Source organism: Odocoileus virginianus, chromosome 6 (genome assembly GCF_023699985.2).
Source record: "Odocoileus virginianus isolate 20LAN1187 ecotype Illinois chromosome 6, Ovbor_1.2, whole genome shotgun sequence".
NCBI classification, from domain to species: Eukaryota; Metazoa; Chordata; class Mammalia; order Artiodactyla; family Cervidae; genus Odocoileus; species Odocoileus virginianus.
Window position 1 is genome coordinate 37,110,866 of NC_069679.1, and position 16,845 is coordinate 37,127,710.

The 16,845-nt window shown below is 33.6% G+C and overlaps 1 protein-coding gene across 4 annotated transcripts in view; it reads left to right on the forward strand.

Moving 5' to 3' along the window:
* VPS13C (vacuolar protein sorting 13 homolog C) overlaps positions 1–16,845 on the forward strand; it is a 169,871-nt gene that overhangs the window by 19,067 nt on the left and 133,959 nt on the right. For 2 of the 4 annotated variants that reach the window (XM_070469192.1, XM_070469190.1), the window contains exons 6-11: positions 4,435–4,497; positions 9,389–9,454; positions 9,755–9,864; positions 12,721–12,780; positions 14,896–14,955; positions 16,020–16,100. In XM_070469192.1, coding sequence (XP_070325293.1) covers positions 4,435–4,497; positions 9,389–9,454; positions 9,755–9,864; positions 12,721–12,780; positions 14,896–14,955; positions 16,020–16,100 — 440 coding nt within the window. The remainder of the gene's footprint in view (positions 1–4,434; positions 4,498–9,388; positions 9,455–9,754; positions 9,865–12,720; positions 12,781–14,895; positions 14,956–16,019; positions 16,101–16,845) is intronic. The other 2 variants (XM_070469193.1, XM_070469191.1) reach the window with 1 other exon arrangement.

Sequence of the window (16,845 nt, forward strand, 5' to 3'; positions counted from 1 at the left end):
GTCTGCATTTTCACCTGTGTTGTTGAAAGATAATAAAGTTCAGCATATTAATATAGTGAAGTAATGTTTAGAGGAAATGGTGCTGTAATTCTTTTCCTTGCTGTATCTTTTCATATTGTACAGGATATTTTTTAAAAATTGGTTTTTCAGATTTCAACATTTTAACATCTTAAGTTTTAATATTTTGTTTTTATCTAAAAATAAATCTGGTTACTATTTTAATTTGGTTTATGGAGCAAGAATAAGGATAGGATAAAACAGAATGGTCGTAGGATGGTGAGTTGAAGGCATTTCCAAGCCTTTGCAAGTTTGTTTTTCTCTTTCAAGTCGAATCATACTCTGATTGCCAATTGGGGTATGAGAATTAATAGCATTTTACATCATTTTTGCATCATTTGGTAGCATGTTTATGTATTTCTATGATGGAAGAAGATGGCACTAGAAATGCATTTCTCGTTGGTCTCTCTTAAAAGATATGGCCAATGTTAGAAATGATAGAAATTATATTTAGATATTATAATAAGATGCTTAAGCTGCTGATATTTAATTAAATCAAGAGAGAAATCTCTCTTAAAATAGCTTGTTTATTAAAATTCTTTGTCAATGATTCTAATTCTTTTTTCCTTGCATGTTTTTTCCTTATTCAGAATTACTGATTCTTTTACAGAAAAGTACTAAAATATTTCAGATACAGAGGCTGTTTTAATGGTAGAAAATTTTAAAAGTCTAAACATTTTTTCCTTTCTCTTTTCATATTTAACCATATCTTATGTTTCTGCTGAAACTCAAGGATCTGTATTTCCGTGAAAACAGTTTTCTTAATTTCTGTCACTTTTATGTGCCAAACAAAGCAAAGTGGTCGTGGTTTTGTTTTATGCCAATTCAGTGTGAATATTTCTTTTTATTCAATATTGGTTAATTAGAAATAGTTTTATCAAAATGAGGAAAAAGGCTTAGAAAGCACTAGAATTTAAGTTCTTTCTTAAATCAGTTCAGATTAAATCTGTTAATACACATACATATAGTTATATGTAGTCATCAATCGGTGTATTTATATATGCTTGGATATATTGCTTGGATACTCTTTAATTTAATATATATAATTAAGTTATATTTTCCCTCTTGAGAAACAAACCCCAAACTCATTTTTTTCTTTTTTTTGGTGTAGCAATAACTGTGATTGCTTTCAAAGTATTTTAGTGTTTCCAGTGAACTATAAGAGAAAGCATAGTATATACTTTCTCCGTTTTAGTAGTTGACAACTTAATCAGCAAAATGGTAATTTGCTATACATTTTTTATTAAGTGCTTGTGAATTTTGACTACTGGATTGTTAATACTTAGGAAACTTATTTTTGGGTCTCACAGAGAGACTGTTAAGGATGATTTGATAAATCTATAGAGGATCAACATCTGTAGTACTAAGCTTGTATTAATGGGGCTGTTAGGCTTATAAATAATCATTATATTGTAGCTTCTTGGATAATAAGTTTAGTTTTTGTTAGGATAGAACTAAGATTCAGAAATTGAAACTCAGTTTCATTAACATTATTGTATTAGGTTTGTCAACAAAGTGCTCTAAGTATAAAAGAGATAAATTTAGAAGTTGGGAAATATGTTGACAGAGATTTTTTTTCTCAATTACTAAGAAATACATTTAGTCATTTTGACTGCATGTAAGTACTTTCTCTAGTTTATATGAGTATAGACCCTGTCTTCATATAATGTTGTTCATGTGAATGATTAAAAACAACCCTGGCCTTTATGTGCTTTCCATTTCACCATTGTTAATTAACGGTTTTGACTTGATTACTAGACTTTATTTTTTATACTTATTATTTTACCACTTATTTCTTGATTTTGAAAGCACAAAAGCACTATCCCTTATGTATAGAGACTCAGAGGTAAGGAGAGGAAATTATTTAACTATAAGCAGCAGTTGATAAAAATGAAAATAGAGTCTTTAGTCTGCTCTGCTTTAAAGATGTACTTTTTTACTCAGTTTGTTTCATTTGATAAAATAGAGTGCCTGCCCACTATTATGTGGGAAAAAAAGAAAATTGAAATATAAGTTCATTTCTAGAGAGTTTGGTTAACTGTGAAAATAAGCTTCTTGATATTTTTCTTCTTTTATTTCATTGTAGTAAATTTATTTTCTTGGAAAGGCAATTGTAAAGTAAAGGGTAATAGTAAATTCCTAGTAAAGTCAAAAGATTTTCAAATGCTATATAGATTCTATATTTTAAAATATTAATTTATCAAACACTTAAAATTTTAGAGTTAACGTTGACTCTGAAATCAAACATTTTTTCCAAAAAGACTTATGAAAAATGTCAGTTTCTTGTTTCACCCTTCTCTACCCTTTCGACTCACTCCTTAGAGGGAGCCATCATTTTAGAAATATTAACACTCTGTGGTTGTCTAATTTATTAATGTAAGGCACTGTCTTGCATTTCCTATGACAGTAGTCAAGGAATTTACCTCTGTTACCATCTTCCTTCATCCTTAATTCCTCTTTCTATCTTCTCATAATATGGCCATATCATAATTTTTGGCCAATTATGAGTCAAAATTTACATTACTGTGACAAAATAATTACTGTTCACTGGATGGGTCAGATAATATACTGTGATTTTATTTCCTCTGCACCAGTCTTTTGTTTTTCTTTCTTAAATTTGTAAATGCTTCTTTCCTTCTATTTAAATTTACCTTAAATTCTTTTGTGTGCTACATGAAATCTAGCAATCATATGGCTATCAGTGTTATTTTCCAATTGCCCAAACACATCTGTTGTCCTTTCCCTCTCCCCCTTTCCCTCTTGATGAGCAGTTTTTTTGGTTGTGGTTTTTTTTGTTTTGTTTTGTTTTAGTTCTGCTGTATAATTGTCATCCTAGAACTGATCTTCACTGCTCTTCTGTTTTTAATTCATTGAGTCCCTTGCCTTTTGTTGTTAGTTTGTTCCTTTGTTTAGCTGAAGCATTTCTGATAGCTTTTAAGAAAGGATGTACTGGATATAATTTTTAAGATCCTTACAAGTCTGAAAGTTTTGTAATTTACTTCCACACTTGTTTGATTTGGCTGGGGATAGAATATTGCGTTTAAAATGAGAATTTTAAGTGTAAAAATCTTTTGACTTCCAGGTACTTTTGAGAAGTCTGCTGCCAGTCCGTTCAACACATTGTTGGAAGCACAAAAATTAGAAAATTCCTGTAGCCTACTGTCAGAGACCTCATGTATAGTAATAGGCAGGAGAGGATGTTGAGTCTCATTAGTGAGATATAGTTAGAGTATTGCAGAAGTTCATAAAGGGCTTATCATGTTCAGTCAAGAGATCAGGGCGGACACTCTGAAGGTCTGTATTTCAGCTGAGTGTGCAGAAGGGAGAGAGGGCATTCTAGGTTAAAGCAATAGTGAAATGAAAAAGTGTAGAGTATGTATGGGGAGCTGCTAAGAATTTGGGACTTTGATAGTGTAGCTCGAGAGGAGTTGGAAAGCTAAGTTTATATCAGTTTTGAGAAATTTAAATACCATGATGGTGATGGTGATAATGATAGCAGCTAACATTTATTGAGAATTTACTGTTTATGGGTCACTCTTCAAAGTGGTTAATATCAACTGACTCATTTAATAGTCATAATTCTATTCTATAAAGGCTTTTATTGTTCCCATTTTATAGTCGAGAAAGCTGGACGTTAAAAGCTTGTTCTGGGTTATGCTGTTAGAAAATGTTAGAGCTAGAATTTGAACTTAGTCTGGTTCTTGACTCTGCGTTATAGTGGACTTTGATTGATAGTCAGTGAGAAAGTTAGTAAGTTACTTTTTCTTTAAAAATCTGGAGAGCAATGTGATTGATCATGGCTGTATTTTAGGTAGTGGTACCTAAGCTGGATTTGGGGAGCAAAATGGAAGATGGTGCTTCCTAACCATAACTAACAAAAATGAATAGAAAGGATTCAGGCAGTGTGTCTTGAAGGGAACATGATACTAAAATAAGATGAATTCATTTCAGCTAACCCTAAAATTAGCATAAATATTGCAGCAATGTTTTGTTCTGAAAATGAACAAATGGTGGGCAGAAAGGGAACCAAAATAGCAGATTTTTGCTCTCTTTGAAAATGGGGTAAATCAGTGAGACATTAGCCATAATTGGTGTTTGTCTGTTTTGCTTAACTTGAAAGTATTAATTGTTATCATTTTAATTATTAAGAGTTTTTGTTTTAATGTATGAAAACAAAGCTTGTGTGTTGAAAGAATGGAAATGGTGTCACTTGAGAATATTTCTGTAGAAGTAAGTTGCTTTAGTGTCACTGCATTTTACTTACTCTGTTACATAATGTCTAATTCTTTGAACTAAGTTCAGACATATGTTACATGTGAAATTCAGGATGTCTTTAAAATGCTTTGCATTTTGGTTATTGCTGCCGTGCGGATGCAGGCACACATTCTGGGGAGTTCATATATGGCTTGGAAAACTTTGTTTACAAGGACATCAAGCCTGGTGGGTATGCATGGTTAATTATACTGAGCTACATACAAAATTATATTCTTACCCATGTGTGTGCTTTTAATGGAGTTTATATGGCATGTCATCCTTTTATAAAATATGGAAATGTAATTCATGTTTTTCCCCTTCACTGTCATTTTCTTTCTTCCACCTTCTGCATCCATTTATTCACTCACCAAACGCTTCATGTCTTCTAGTAGGAAGACCATGCTGGATGCTCAGTGTTCATGGGGTGAAACAGACCCAGTCCACTGCCCTTATGCAGTTTACAGTTTGATCTGTGGATAACTTCTAAATCAGGACTACCTTTTTTGACTTTGTTCTATAGTATAGTAGTTTTTCAATTAAATAATATCTTCTGTAGCAGTGGTTTTCAAACTTGTAAAGAGCAATAAAATGGAACCTTTGTTTTTTGAGTGAGACTTTATTTAGGCCCTTGATAAAAGATGTTTCCCTGACTTGCTTCTCTTATCCTCCCTGATTTGCTTCACCTGTGTAGTAGCTTGACAGCATGTGCAGACTACTGTCCTGGACAGCCTCACAAAAAAGGCAGATCTGAAGGCTGACTGCTTTAGGATTTACAGTAGGATTTTTTGGTATCTTAGGAAGTTTACCAAACACATTAAAATAAGTTCTAATATTTTAAACAGTAATTTTATTTAACTCTTATTTTCTATAACTTTTTAGGAACTTGTTATATTAACTTAGTCACACTTAAAATTTGTTTTGATTAAATGACAAGCAAGTGGCATCTCTATCTCAAGATATAAACAATGTTAAGCATTATGATAGAATTACTTTTGCTGCTAGAAACTTCTTTAATTTTTAGGTTCATTATGACAAATGGAAGAATTAGTTGCATGGCAGATTTCATAGCGTGAATGAAATTACCCTGAAAGGAGTTTCTCTGAACAAATCTGCCCCTTGAGTAAGAGTGACTGACTCTTTGTCTTAGAGTCACTTTGTTTAATATAAAAGATAACTCATGCTTCACTGTCCAATTTTGTGGGTTTTAATTGAACCAACTTTCTATAGTCTGCCAGGGGCAGTGTTTTCTGATCTTACTAGGTGCAACCTGCCTCCAGGATACAAATGAGTTCTAGTGGCCTATTTAAATATGTAAAAAAATCATTGGGCAGCAGTGCTTAAAAAACAAAACAAAACAGACAGAGGTTACTCTAAAGTAAAACTTCATGATTCAGAGTTTCTTTTTATTCCAAAAATGTGTATTAGCCTGTATTAAAAAAAAACAAGACAAAAAACTAAACTTGGCCTAAAATTTGATTCTGAAATGAGGATAGTTAATTTTGTGGCAGGTATCTTTTGTTTAGTTGCCCAGGACTTAATGTGTTCTTTATAATGCTTTCATTTTTTCAGTTTCTGAGTGTATATTTGTTGTTGTTGAGTTGCTCAGTTGTGTCTGATTGTTTGAAAGTGTATATTTACTCATTAAAATTTTTTTTTCTGGAGCAATGATTTTCAAAAAGTCAAAACTATTTTCATAATAATTCTAAGACATTATTTTTTTTTCCCTCTGTTTTGACATTGGTACTGATGGTGCAAAAGCAGTGTTGTGTTAGATTGCTGGCTGCCTTAGCATGATTTCAGGTAGTGGCACCAAACCCTACTGCCAGTAGCCATTGTATTGTTCCCTGCCAGTCACTCACAGTAAGAAGCAGAACGGAATGGAAGAAGCACCAGTTTCACTTAAGAAAATCATTGATGAAGTAGAAACCATTTAATTTTAATAGATTACAGCTCTTGAGTATATTTGTCATTGTAGTTTTGTGACAAAAGAGGAAGCATACATTGCGCTTCTGTAGACTGAAACAGGATAATTGTCTCAAGGGAAAATACTTGTGCAGTTGTTTGGGTTTGCAGTGGAACTAGTACTTTTTTCATGGAAAGCCATTTTACTTCGAAGAATGGCTGACAGACTGTTACTACTCAGATGTGGGTGTTTGGTAGACATTTCAACAACACAGCTTTAAGAAAAAAGAACTGACAGTGTTTGTTACCAGCAATAAAATTTGAGCTTTTGAACAAAAATTAGAATTTGGGGGAATTTGTATTTGCCACTTTGAGCTTCACAGCTTCCCGTACTCAGAGACTTTTCTGATGAGATTTTTGGTGGTATTAACAGTGTGTTTTTTTATATTAAAAAAATAAAGTGACTCCACATTTGTAAGATCTGTATAATTCAATGAAGCAGTATTTCCATATTATCAAAGTGTGGTAAAATACTATGAATGTATTAAAGTGCATGGTAGACCAGCTTTAATTTAGATGAAAAATTTACTGATAATTTCAGATTCCAAGATTTCAGATTCCAGTTGAGTTTGATGTAATGTCCATAATTACATGAAAAGATGTTCATATGCAAAAGATGAAGATGTTCCTTCTGTTTCCTATTACATTTCTGTAATTAGTCAGACTTTCCTTACTTACTTCAATCTAAACAATAGATCCTAAAAGAGCGAAGGCAAGAGCAGGTATTTGTATCCAGCAGTCTCCTACTAAACCAGACATTAAGGAGATTTGTAAGATTATAAAACCATATCAATCTTCTCATTACAAGTTTTTGTTCAGAAAACATAGTTATTTTTCATAAATACACGTTACCTGTGCTATTGCATAGTGGGTTATTTTGTAAGTTAATAACTATTAAAAAGCTTTTCAGTGTTGATTTCCAACATGGTAAATATCAGTATCTGTAGTTACAACCCACCCTAATGAAAAGCTGGTTAAGGTTCTTGTTTTAAGTGTGTTAAAGGGACCCTAAGACCAAAACATTTGAGAACTGCTTTAGAAAGTGACTGGGGATCATACATTTATTATCCATCAGATTAAATGAAGACTCTGTAGTACTCAGATTAGATTTTGAAACCATTTGAAACATGGTACATCTAACATTGAGATCAAAGACAGAACAAGGTGCTAGGACAAATGTGAAACCAGAAGGATAATAGAAGGTCAGATGAGAAGAGTGAGTTATTCTAGACTCTAAACCGAGGCAGCTGAATCCTGTCTCTGAAAGCTTTCTACCTGAGTGGGATGGTTTTCAGGGCTTCTCTGGCTTTCTTAGCTATTTCTTTTCAAATAGTATTTCTCTGAGAACTTTGCTGAATGTTTAATTTGTAAATGAAAAAGATTTAGGGAACCATGACTGTGACAAGAACTCCTGGTAATAGCAAAGTCCAGATTTTGTTACAGGTTTAGTAAATATTTTCTTCTTGAAATTTAGGGTCTTAGGCTTAAAAATCTAGGACTTGATAATTTGATTCTTAGTTCTTGTAGTGGCAGGATAATTTGCTTTAAAATATCAAGGAAGAACAAATTTAAAATTTCATGCTAAATCTCAGTATCTGCTCTATGACATTAATTGAGCTTGTATATTTTATTTTAATGTCCAGATGTAGATAATTTTGATTCAGTTGAACAGATAACATATGATATGCTTTGCGCCTAGATATTGTGATAATTCTTGTCCTAATGAAGGACTCCTCCTGACTAGAAACAAAACAGTTGTGCAGATACTTCAAATATAGCATATCCATTGCTTAGTGGAAGTCTGTATAAGGTACCAGGGTGGATGGCCTTGGAGATTCTTGGAAGAGTTGAAGAAGGCGTTACATAAGCAGTAGTGCTGGACCTGAGATTTGAAAGCCTCCTGGGAATTTATCTGAAGAGCTTCAGGGAGAGCAGACTAAGTTCAGGCAATCTACTACGTGTAGAGGCATTAAGGCGTTAGAAAGTTACAGCTGTGCACATGGAAGTCTGCTCAGTGTTACGTGGCCTCCAGGATGGAGGGGAATTTAGGGGAGGATGGACACGTGTGTATGTGTGGCTGGGTCCCTTTTCTGTTCACCTGAAACAGTTACAACGTTGTTCATCAGTTATACCCTAGGACAAATTAAAAAAAAATTTTTTTTTTTAAGTTATAGTTTGTTTTGGAAAGTAGCAGTAGTCTTCTTGAAGTGTCCAGTGCAAGGATGAGTGGCAGAAGATAGAACAGGACGAGGAGATAGGGATTCGATCAGGGAAGGGCCTCTGTGTCATTTGCAAACACTTTCTCATTTTATTTGGCAGGCTACAAAGAGCCTTTAAAAGAATTTTGAGCAGGGATTAACAGGCTGTGAATAGTATTTTAGGAGATGTGGATCTGGTAGTATTAGGTCAGAGGAGGTTAGGTCAGAGAAAAGAGTGGAGGTCGGAGGAAGGGGAGACCACACGGAGGCTGCTCCAAGAGTGAAGACTGGACTTGATGTGTAGCAGGCGGTTGAATGTAAAGATTTGTGAGTTGGGTTAGATAGGTTTGGGTTAATGCCTTGGAACTAGGCAGTGCCAAATAAAAGAGATGCTAAAGGAATTATTAAGCCAAAGGTAAAATTCTGTGTGCATTTTTTTTTTTTGCCCTTTTTGTATTCTTTATAGCCTCAAGACTGTAAAGAATCCTATTTTTGTGAGGTGTATCATTCAGAAGAAGTCATCTGTCAGCATCCTACCCATTCATTTCATTTGTGCTCCTACCATACATATTCTCTCATTATTACATTTCCAATATTTTGGCAATGTTGAAATTAAAAATTAAAGTTTATATTATAAACAGTCATAAATATTCTAAAGGGCCCTGTGTACAGATATTTTACTCAATTTTTGTGTAATTGCACCTGCCAAGTAGTTATTTTATTACAGAAGGTTATTCTAGACTAAAAAAAGTTTGTGAATTTCTGCCTGTATTGAAATAACAGGTCAGTTTCGAATAAAATACGGTGAATTGTACCAGAATTTTCTGTCAGGAAGAAGTCTCTTGTTTTCTTTTCTGTCCTCTAGTCTGCTAACTTGAATTTTATCCTTTTCTCACTAAAATGCTTCCACTGAGAAGGACGTAAACGTAAAAAGCACAAAAAACATTTTAAGAAACCTTTTAAAGGTCTTGATCGCTCAAAAGGTAGGTAAAAGTGGTTTTTATGCCATGTGTTATTTATACACATTGCCACTTGATTTCTGTCTTCAAAGGTAAAATAAATGTTAGATTATGATGTAACTTCAAAATAAGTTTTAGGGATTTCCCTGTTGATATAGTGGATGAAAAATAAGTTTTAAGTTGGAAATGCATATTAAAATCTAAAATAAAGCAAGGAATAGGTTGTAATTCCCATTGAGTAGTACTTTAGCTATCCTTCGATAGTTGATTATGAATTATGTGATTCTTTCAACTCTTGAACTTGTATTTTTCTATTTTTTATAGATAAACCAAAAGAAGCCAAAAAGGATACATTTTTGGAAAAATTGGCAACTCAAGTAATTAAAAATGTACAAGTAAAAATCACAGACATTCACATTAAATATGAAGATGATGTAAGTAGTTTACTTGGTCTAAGTTAGTAATTGTGTGTTTTATGACATTTATTATTATTAATTATTGATTTACCCATACATGGCAGTTTTAAATTCAAGATTAAGTTTTTCCTGATTAGTACACTACCATAATTCCTTACTAGCATTAAGCTTTTTTCATTAAATGTGTAAATATATCATAAACCTCCATATGTATATTTCTAAAGCTAATTTAAGAGATTTTTGGATTTTCCTTTATTATTTATTTTGAATTTTGTTTAAAGACCTAGACTAATAAAGCTTTAAGGAACTAATTTTTTTTTTTTTTTTTACAAAGACAAAAAAATTGGTTCCCAGAGGTAATGAAGTAATCAGTTACAATGCTGGTTGGTAGAAAGGGGACTAAAACCCAGGTCACTTGGCTGCTAGTCTCATGTACTTTACATTCTACCACACAGGATTTTAGCACACACAGCTACTCACACACATGTGGAGCAATGTTTAGTAACCACTTTACTGATAACTAAGAGCTTAATGTTAGTTGGTTAAGAACTATTTGATTGATTAATTTTAATTAAACATAATATTTTGAACTTAATAGGCATTCTTTGTCTTAAAGTTTGAAGCGTAAATGAAAACCCTTGAATTTTTTCATTTACGTAATGAATTGGAAATGCTTTTTCATCTTTTCCAAAAATGAGTTTGCTTTCTTTTTTGTTTTTAGTTTGCTTTAAGTTTAGATTACATTTAAAGTCATACTGCCATATAGAGAATTTGTTTTACTTTCCTGATGAGTCCCTTTTTTCAGTCATATTCAGTAAGATACACTTGTAGTTTTTCAAGATATACCATCTCCATCTTATACCAACTTTATGTTTTGGTTTTCTGTAGTCATTAGACTGAACTTTGCTAACAAACAAATGTCTGAGAAACCTAGCTCATCATTAGACTGAAAATGTTTTTTGGCTATCTGGAGTCTTCCTTGCTGTGTGGGCTTTTCTCTAGTTGTGGTGAGCAGAGGCGACTCTCGAGTTGCATGCTTGGGCCTCTCATTGCGGTGGCATCTCTAGTTGCGTAGCAGGGGCTCTGGGGCGTGCAGGCTTCAGTAGTGGCAGCACATGGGCTCAGTGGAGCAGGGGCCCTGGGGCGTGCAGGCTTCAGTAGTGGCAGCACATGGGCTCGGTAGCTGGGGCTCCCGGCTCTGGAGCACAGGCTCGATAGTTGTGGCACACAGGCCTAGTTGCTCCGTAGCATGTGGGATCTTCCTGGATCAGGGATCGAACTCAGATGCCTCCTGCATTGGCAGGCGGATTCTTCACTGCTGAGGCACCTGGAAAGTCCAGTAGACGGAATTTTACAAACCAGTGTCTAAAAAGCCTAATGTATTAATTGCCTTGTTTAAAACAAACTTAGAACTCAACTTGTCATGGAAGTTAAAAGAATTATTCTTAAAGCCAGTGGTATGTTGATGAATAACAATCAGCTTTAAAAATTTTTTATTTTTAATTGAAGGATAATTGCTTTACAGTATTGTGTTGGTTTCTGCCAAACATCAACATGAATCAGCCTGTAGGTATACATATGTCCCCTCCCTCTTGACCCTCCCTCCCACTTTCAGTTTAAACTTAAGCTAAGCTTTTCTACTGAGCAAGTACAATTTGAAAGGTACATTATTTCTTTCTCTTTAATGAAAAAACACAGAGATGCACAGGAGTGGGACAAATAATAGCAATTAAATTTAAGTTGGTGTCAGTGACAAAATATATTAAAATAATCTACAGAAAAAATTAAAAGCACAAAGGCATCTTCCTTGTATCTTGCCTCTTTCAGTGTGATTACCTTAATTTTTGTGTGTGGAGAGATAGTTAAAATATAGAAATGAGGGTAGGGGGAGTTTAATTTATCATAAAGATGCTCATTGTATGAGAGCAGTAATTTATGGGGAGTGCATTAGCAGCTGAGGAGTTGTGTTTTATTAAAGTTCCTTCTGAATTAGCTGCAAATTATCTTGAGCTTGGTATCCATAGGCCTAAAAAGATGAATATGGGAATGAAGGAAATATATTTTGCCACAAACCATAATATATCTGATATTAAAAACAAAGCTCACGCTTTACAGCTATACCAGATAATGGTTTTCCTGTTTGAGAAGGGTGTATGTGACTCAAGTCCCTAATGGATGATTTAGAACATTATGTGATTTTTCTTTTGTCTCTAGTTTCCCTATTTTCTTTCATGACCATGAAGCACTAATTTTTGTACATCTCTGAGATGTCAAAAACAAAGTCATCATACACACAATGGCACAGTTTAAGCACTGTGTATAAATATTACTTAGATATTGAAATGAGAAATAGATCAGTTTAATAATAGCAGATTTTGGGTTAAGGGATTGGGAGAATTAAATATTAAGGATCTTGAGCATCTTCTAACAGTTTTTTAAAGTGTCATTGGAAATTAAAGGTGTAGAGAGAGAGTTCACATTCCTAAATGTGAAAATCTTTTAAAAAATAATTTAGTGGCACTGTTTTATCTACAACTCCTTGTTTTATTTATTTATGGAGAACATCTTTAGTGCTATACATAAAGAGACTGTCTCTTTTAAACTATCTGGACAAGAATCTGTTTAGTCTTAGTGAGTGTTCTCACTTCTAGTAAAAAAATATCTCCAGTGGGAAGGTATCATGTTTTTGTCATGCCTACAGAATATGGAGAATCTCAGCCATGTTAGTGTCTTCCTTCCCTTTCTTCTCCACAAATCCATTTGTGTTGTGTAACTTACCTGTAAATTCATTGTCCTTTGTTGCCTGTTGTAGAGTGTGAAATGGATTTACGCTCACTAGGAGTGCATTTTAATGTCACTTTTTTTCTTTAACAGATATCAGATCCAGAGCGGCCTCTTTCATTTGGTGTCACGCTGGGAGAACTTAGTCTATTGGTAAAGTTGACTTTATTTAAAATTTCTGTGGAATCTGTAAAATATTATTCTCAGGGTGAATTTCCTAAATCAGCTATTGCTGCAAATAGCTGTTTTATTTTTATGTGTAACTTTTCTAGAAATTTACAATTTTAGCGATACTTTTATTATATTCTCTAATTATTTTGATTTATCTTTGTATTTAACAAATATAAAAATATTAAGAACAAGTGTTTTGAAAGTCTTAAAAGCTGTATCTTAAATGTGTAGTAAATTAGGGGAAGATAGATTTCCATAGAGTCAAGTTCTTATCCACAGTATAATTTCCAAATAGCTTGTACATGTGTATCTGTTTATATGTATGTATCTGTGTGTTTATTATATTGAAGTGTACATAAGATAATTTATTTTGATTAAGTATTTTGCAGTGCAGTTTGTTTTTTCTTTTATGGTCCTTAGTATATAGGGTGGGTATATCCTGGTTGGACATTTTTTTTTTTTCTATTCTGGACAACTGAGTGGTAGGAAACATGTTTTAAAGTTAAGGACAGTGAGCAGTAAATCACATTGGGTATATTTTTGCTTTTTGATTAGTTATGTGAAGAGGGCCTTAGGAGGGAAAGAGGATGAAGGAAAAAGGAAAGAGAAGTAGTCTATTAAACAGGAAAAGGTCTCTGTTCCATGGACTCCTTAAGAATGATACATGCATACAGAGAAGTAGAGATATACATCAGTTGAAGATCAAAGCAAAAAGAATTAACAGGTGTTGGAGAAGTAAAGGAAAGGGAGTCAAGGAAGCGAGTGTTCAATACACTGTTTATCCTCTGCTTGTTTCCAAAATAAATTTGAAGTAGCTTTCAATAAAAAAGAAATAATACTATAACACTTTGGAAGAACCAGAATCTGTGTTCTGAAAGGTAGAGGCGTAATCGTTCCAGAGAAATGAGACTAACAATATTAGTCATAAGAAAGGTCAGTATTTAATATTGAGCTTCTAGCAGACCAAATGAAAACCACGGAATAGTCGTGTGGCTTGCTTTGCGTTGACCGATCACAGGAGTACGAGGGCAGAGGACGAGGTGTGGTCCTCACGGTGTGCTGTCGTCGGGTCCTCTGTATCTTCCCCCAGAGTTTTCATACGGTTTTCTTTGCCTGTGTTACTCTTCTCCCTTAAACTGCCTGGTGATTCTATTCAGGTTTTAATATTTCCTTGAGATATTCCTGTTTCACTCTCTCTCTCTTTTTTTTTTTTTACTTTTAGAATTTACTCTTCCTTTTTTTTTTTTTTTAATATTCCCCTTTGTATTTTATCAGAGCACCTGTGACACCTTACTGTTCTGGTTACCATGTTGGTTTCCTTCTATCCAGCCGCCATTCATTAATACAAGAGTACCTGTATTTTAGTGTTGTTGTGATGATTTCATTAAATAGTTTGAATAAAGTATTTGGCACATTGGCTGAATTTCTCCTTGAACTACTACATTGACTATTATAACAACAATAATAGCAGACTCACCTTTTTCTGTATCTGTACCATTCCTTTTTTCCATCTTTTCAAATGCAAACTAACTCTTAAATCTTAGATAATCTCCCCACCTCTGACTGGATCCCATCCTTTCCCATGTCCTTAGGAGCCTTTCCCCGACTTTCTCTCATTTCTTCTACCTTTTGTCCTTTCTTCCTTATTTCTGTCAATTTCCTTTTCTTTCCTAAATCTTCAACTCTTCTTCCCTGCCCACCGCTGTCTTCTAACCATTTAAGTGCATTTAAGTCTCTCCTTTATATTAAAATTAAAAAGCCTCTCCTTAACCTCCTCTTACTCCACTCAGTGACATCTAACTACTGCCTAGCTAGCTCTTTTTTTTTTTTTATTCATACCCACTCTCAGACACAGAATAGCTCAGTAATTATTTTCTAGATGAATGAACTCAATTAAATTAGAACCTCCTCAATTCTCTTTTTCACTGTTCCTTTGATTTTGTAATATATGTATGTGAAAAACAGGTAACTCACATTAGCCAGTGTTAACTAGATGTCTTGTTATTTCTAAGTTATTTTGTTACAGTTATTAGAGCACTGTTTTGTGATACATATACTTCATTTCACAGTTATTCTTTTTTTTTTTTTTTGTTTTAGACTGCAAACAAACACTGGACACCGTGCATATTAAATGAAGCAGAAAAAATTATATACAAGGTACTAGACTAGACTTTTTAATCTAGTTATTTTCCTAAGTACAAACATTTAATGTATTTTCTTCAAGAAACCTTGATAGAGCAGAATATACCATTGGAATGGGAGTTGAAAGTTTAGGGTTTAGTTTTGGCTCAGCTACTTACTATGTTACCTTCTAAAATCACTTACCTATTCTGAGGTTTAGATTCTTCACCTGGAATATAAAGAAACTGGATAAAATTAATATTTCCCAAATTGTATTTGATGGGGCATTAGATAATTGAGATAATATTAGATTTGTTGAAAAAATATTCTCTGGTCAAGTAAGATTACTGACTAAAACAGAGAGCTGTTCATAGTTAGACAGGTATATTTTATTTTGTTTTAAACTCCGGGAATTCACAATACTCTAAATATGCTAATAAACACTTTGAATCTTCCAAAGGGATATTTTGTATGTACCTTTCTCCACCTTTGTTGATCATAGAATCCTCTTCCCTTCACCCTTCCTTTGAAACAGCCATTTGTATTCATTGGAGGAATCATGTCTTTCTTATTCACTGAAATACTTACAGAGTCTGTTAAATACTAAATTCTCAATAAATATTTGATTATTGAATGGGTAAATCCCCTTGGGAACAGTGTTCCTGCAAGCACAATTCAGCAAATGCTAGATTAATAAGTGTTAGTTGCCCAGTCATGTCCGACTCTCTGGACCCTATGGACTGTAGCCCGCCAGGCTCCTCTGTCCATGGAATTATCCAGGCTAGAATATTGGGTAGATAGCCATTTCCTTCTCTAGGGGATCTTCCTGACCCTCAGATTGAGCCCAGGTCTCCTGGGTTGCAGGCAGATTTTTTTTTTTTTTTTTTACCATCTGAGCCACTAAGGAAGCCCAGATTAATAGTAAAGTCTCTGACTAACATACATTCGTTTTCCTCCAGTTTTGTATTATCTTCTTCCCTTTAAAAGTTCAAAATGACAATTGGATGATTTTGGTATAGTGAGCATGAGTATATTCTTTTAACATTGATACATAACTTCAATTTGTTAGTTGCCTGATTTTTCCAATGTTTCTTTTATAGCTGATACGACTTGATAGTCTCAGCGCCTACTGGAATGTTAACTGCAGCATGTCTTACCAGGGATCAAGGGAAGAGATCTTGGTAATTTCAGTTTGTCCCCTGAATAGCTGACTGTCCCCCTGAGATTTATTTTACATACGAGGTCTCTAATGAGGACAAGATACTGGTCTTTTGTTTAAGTTGTAAACTTAAACAAAACTTAAGTTTAAGTCAGAAATATGCAACACAGTTTTTGGAATTGACTCTACCTTAAGAATAGCATTTTTGTTTTTGAAGATCTTTGTGACATCTTTCACTTGATAGTGAGATGAGAACCTATACTATTAATTAAAACTGGATTTATGGTTTTTCACACTCATTTTGATAGCATTCTGGTTGCATTGTGGAGTTTCATATGAGAATGATTATTTGAAGAGGATTGTAAAGAAAGATACCTGTCAGATTTTAAAAAATGTATCTGTAGCATATATTTTAAGCATTTACAATGATGCATCATAGTGAATGATTGATTCAAAACTAAGCATGCTAAGTCATGTCCTAAAGCTAAGCAGTCTTAGTCATTTTATTTACTTAGAAGAGAAAAGAACAGTTGAATTTTCTGAACTGAATTAATTCCAAGATTCTTTTATTTCTCAGAAAGATACTGTAATGGTTAATTTGCCTTTGTCTAGAAAGTGATTGAGATCCTAATTTATGAACGTGTGTGTATACACATTATATACATTTTAAGTCAGAGTGGAACAGTCTTATGTTGTTTCTAGATATTTAGAATTTATAAAAATTATCTACTGAAGTAATACTCTAAAGAAATTTATCTGTAAATAGT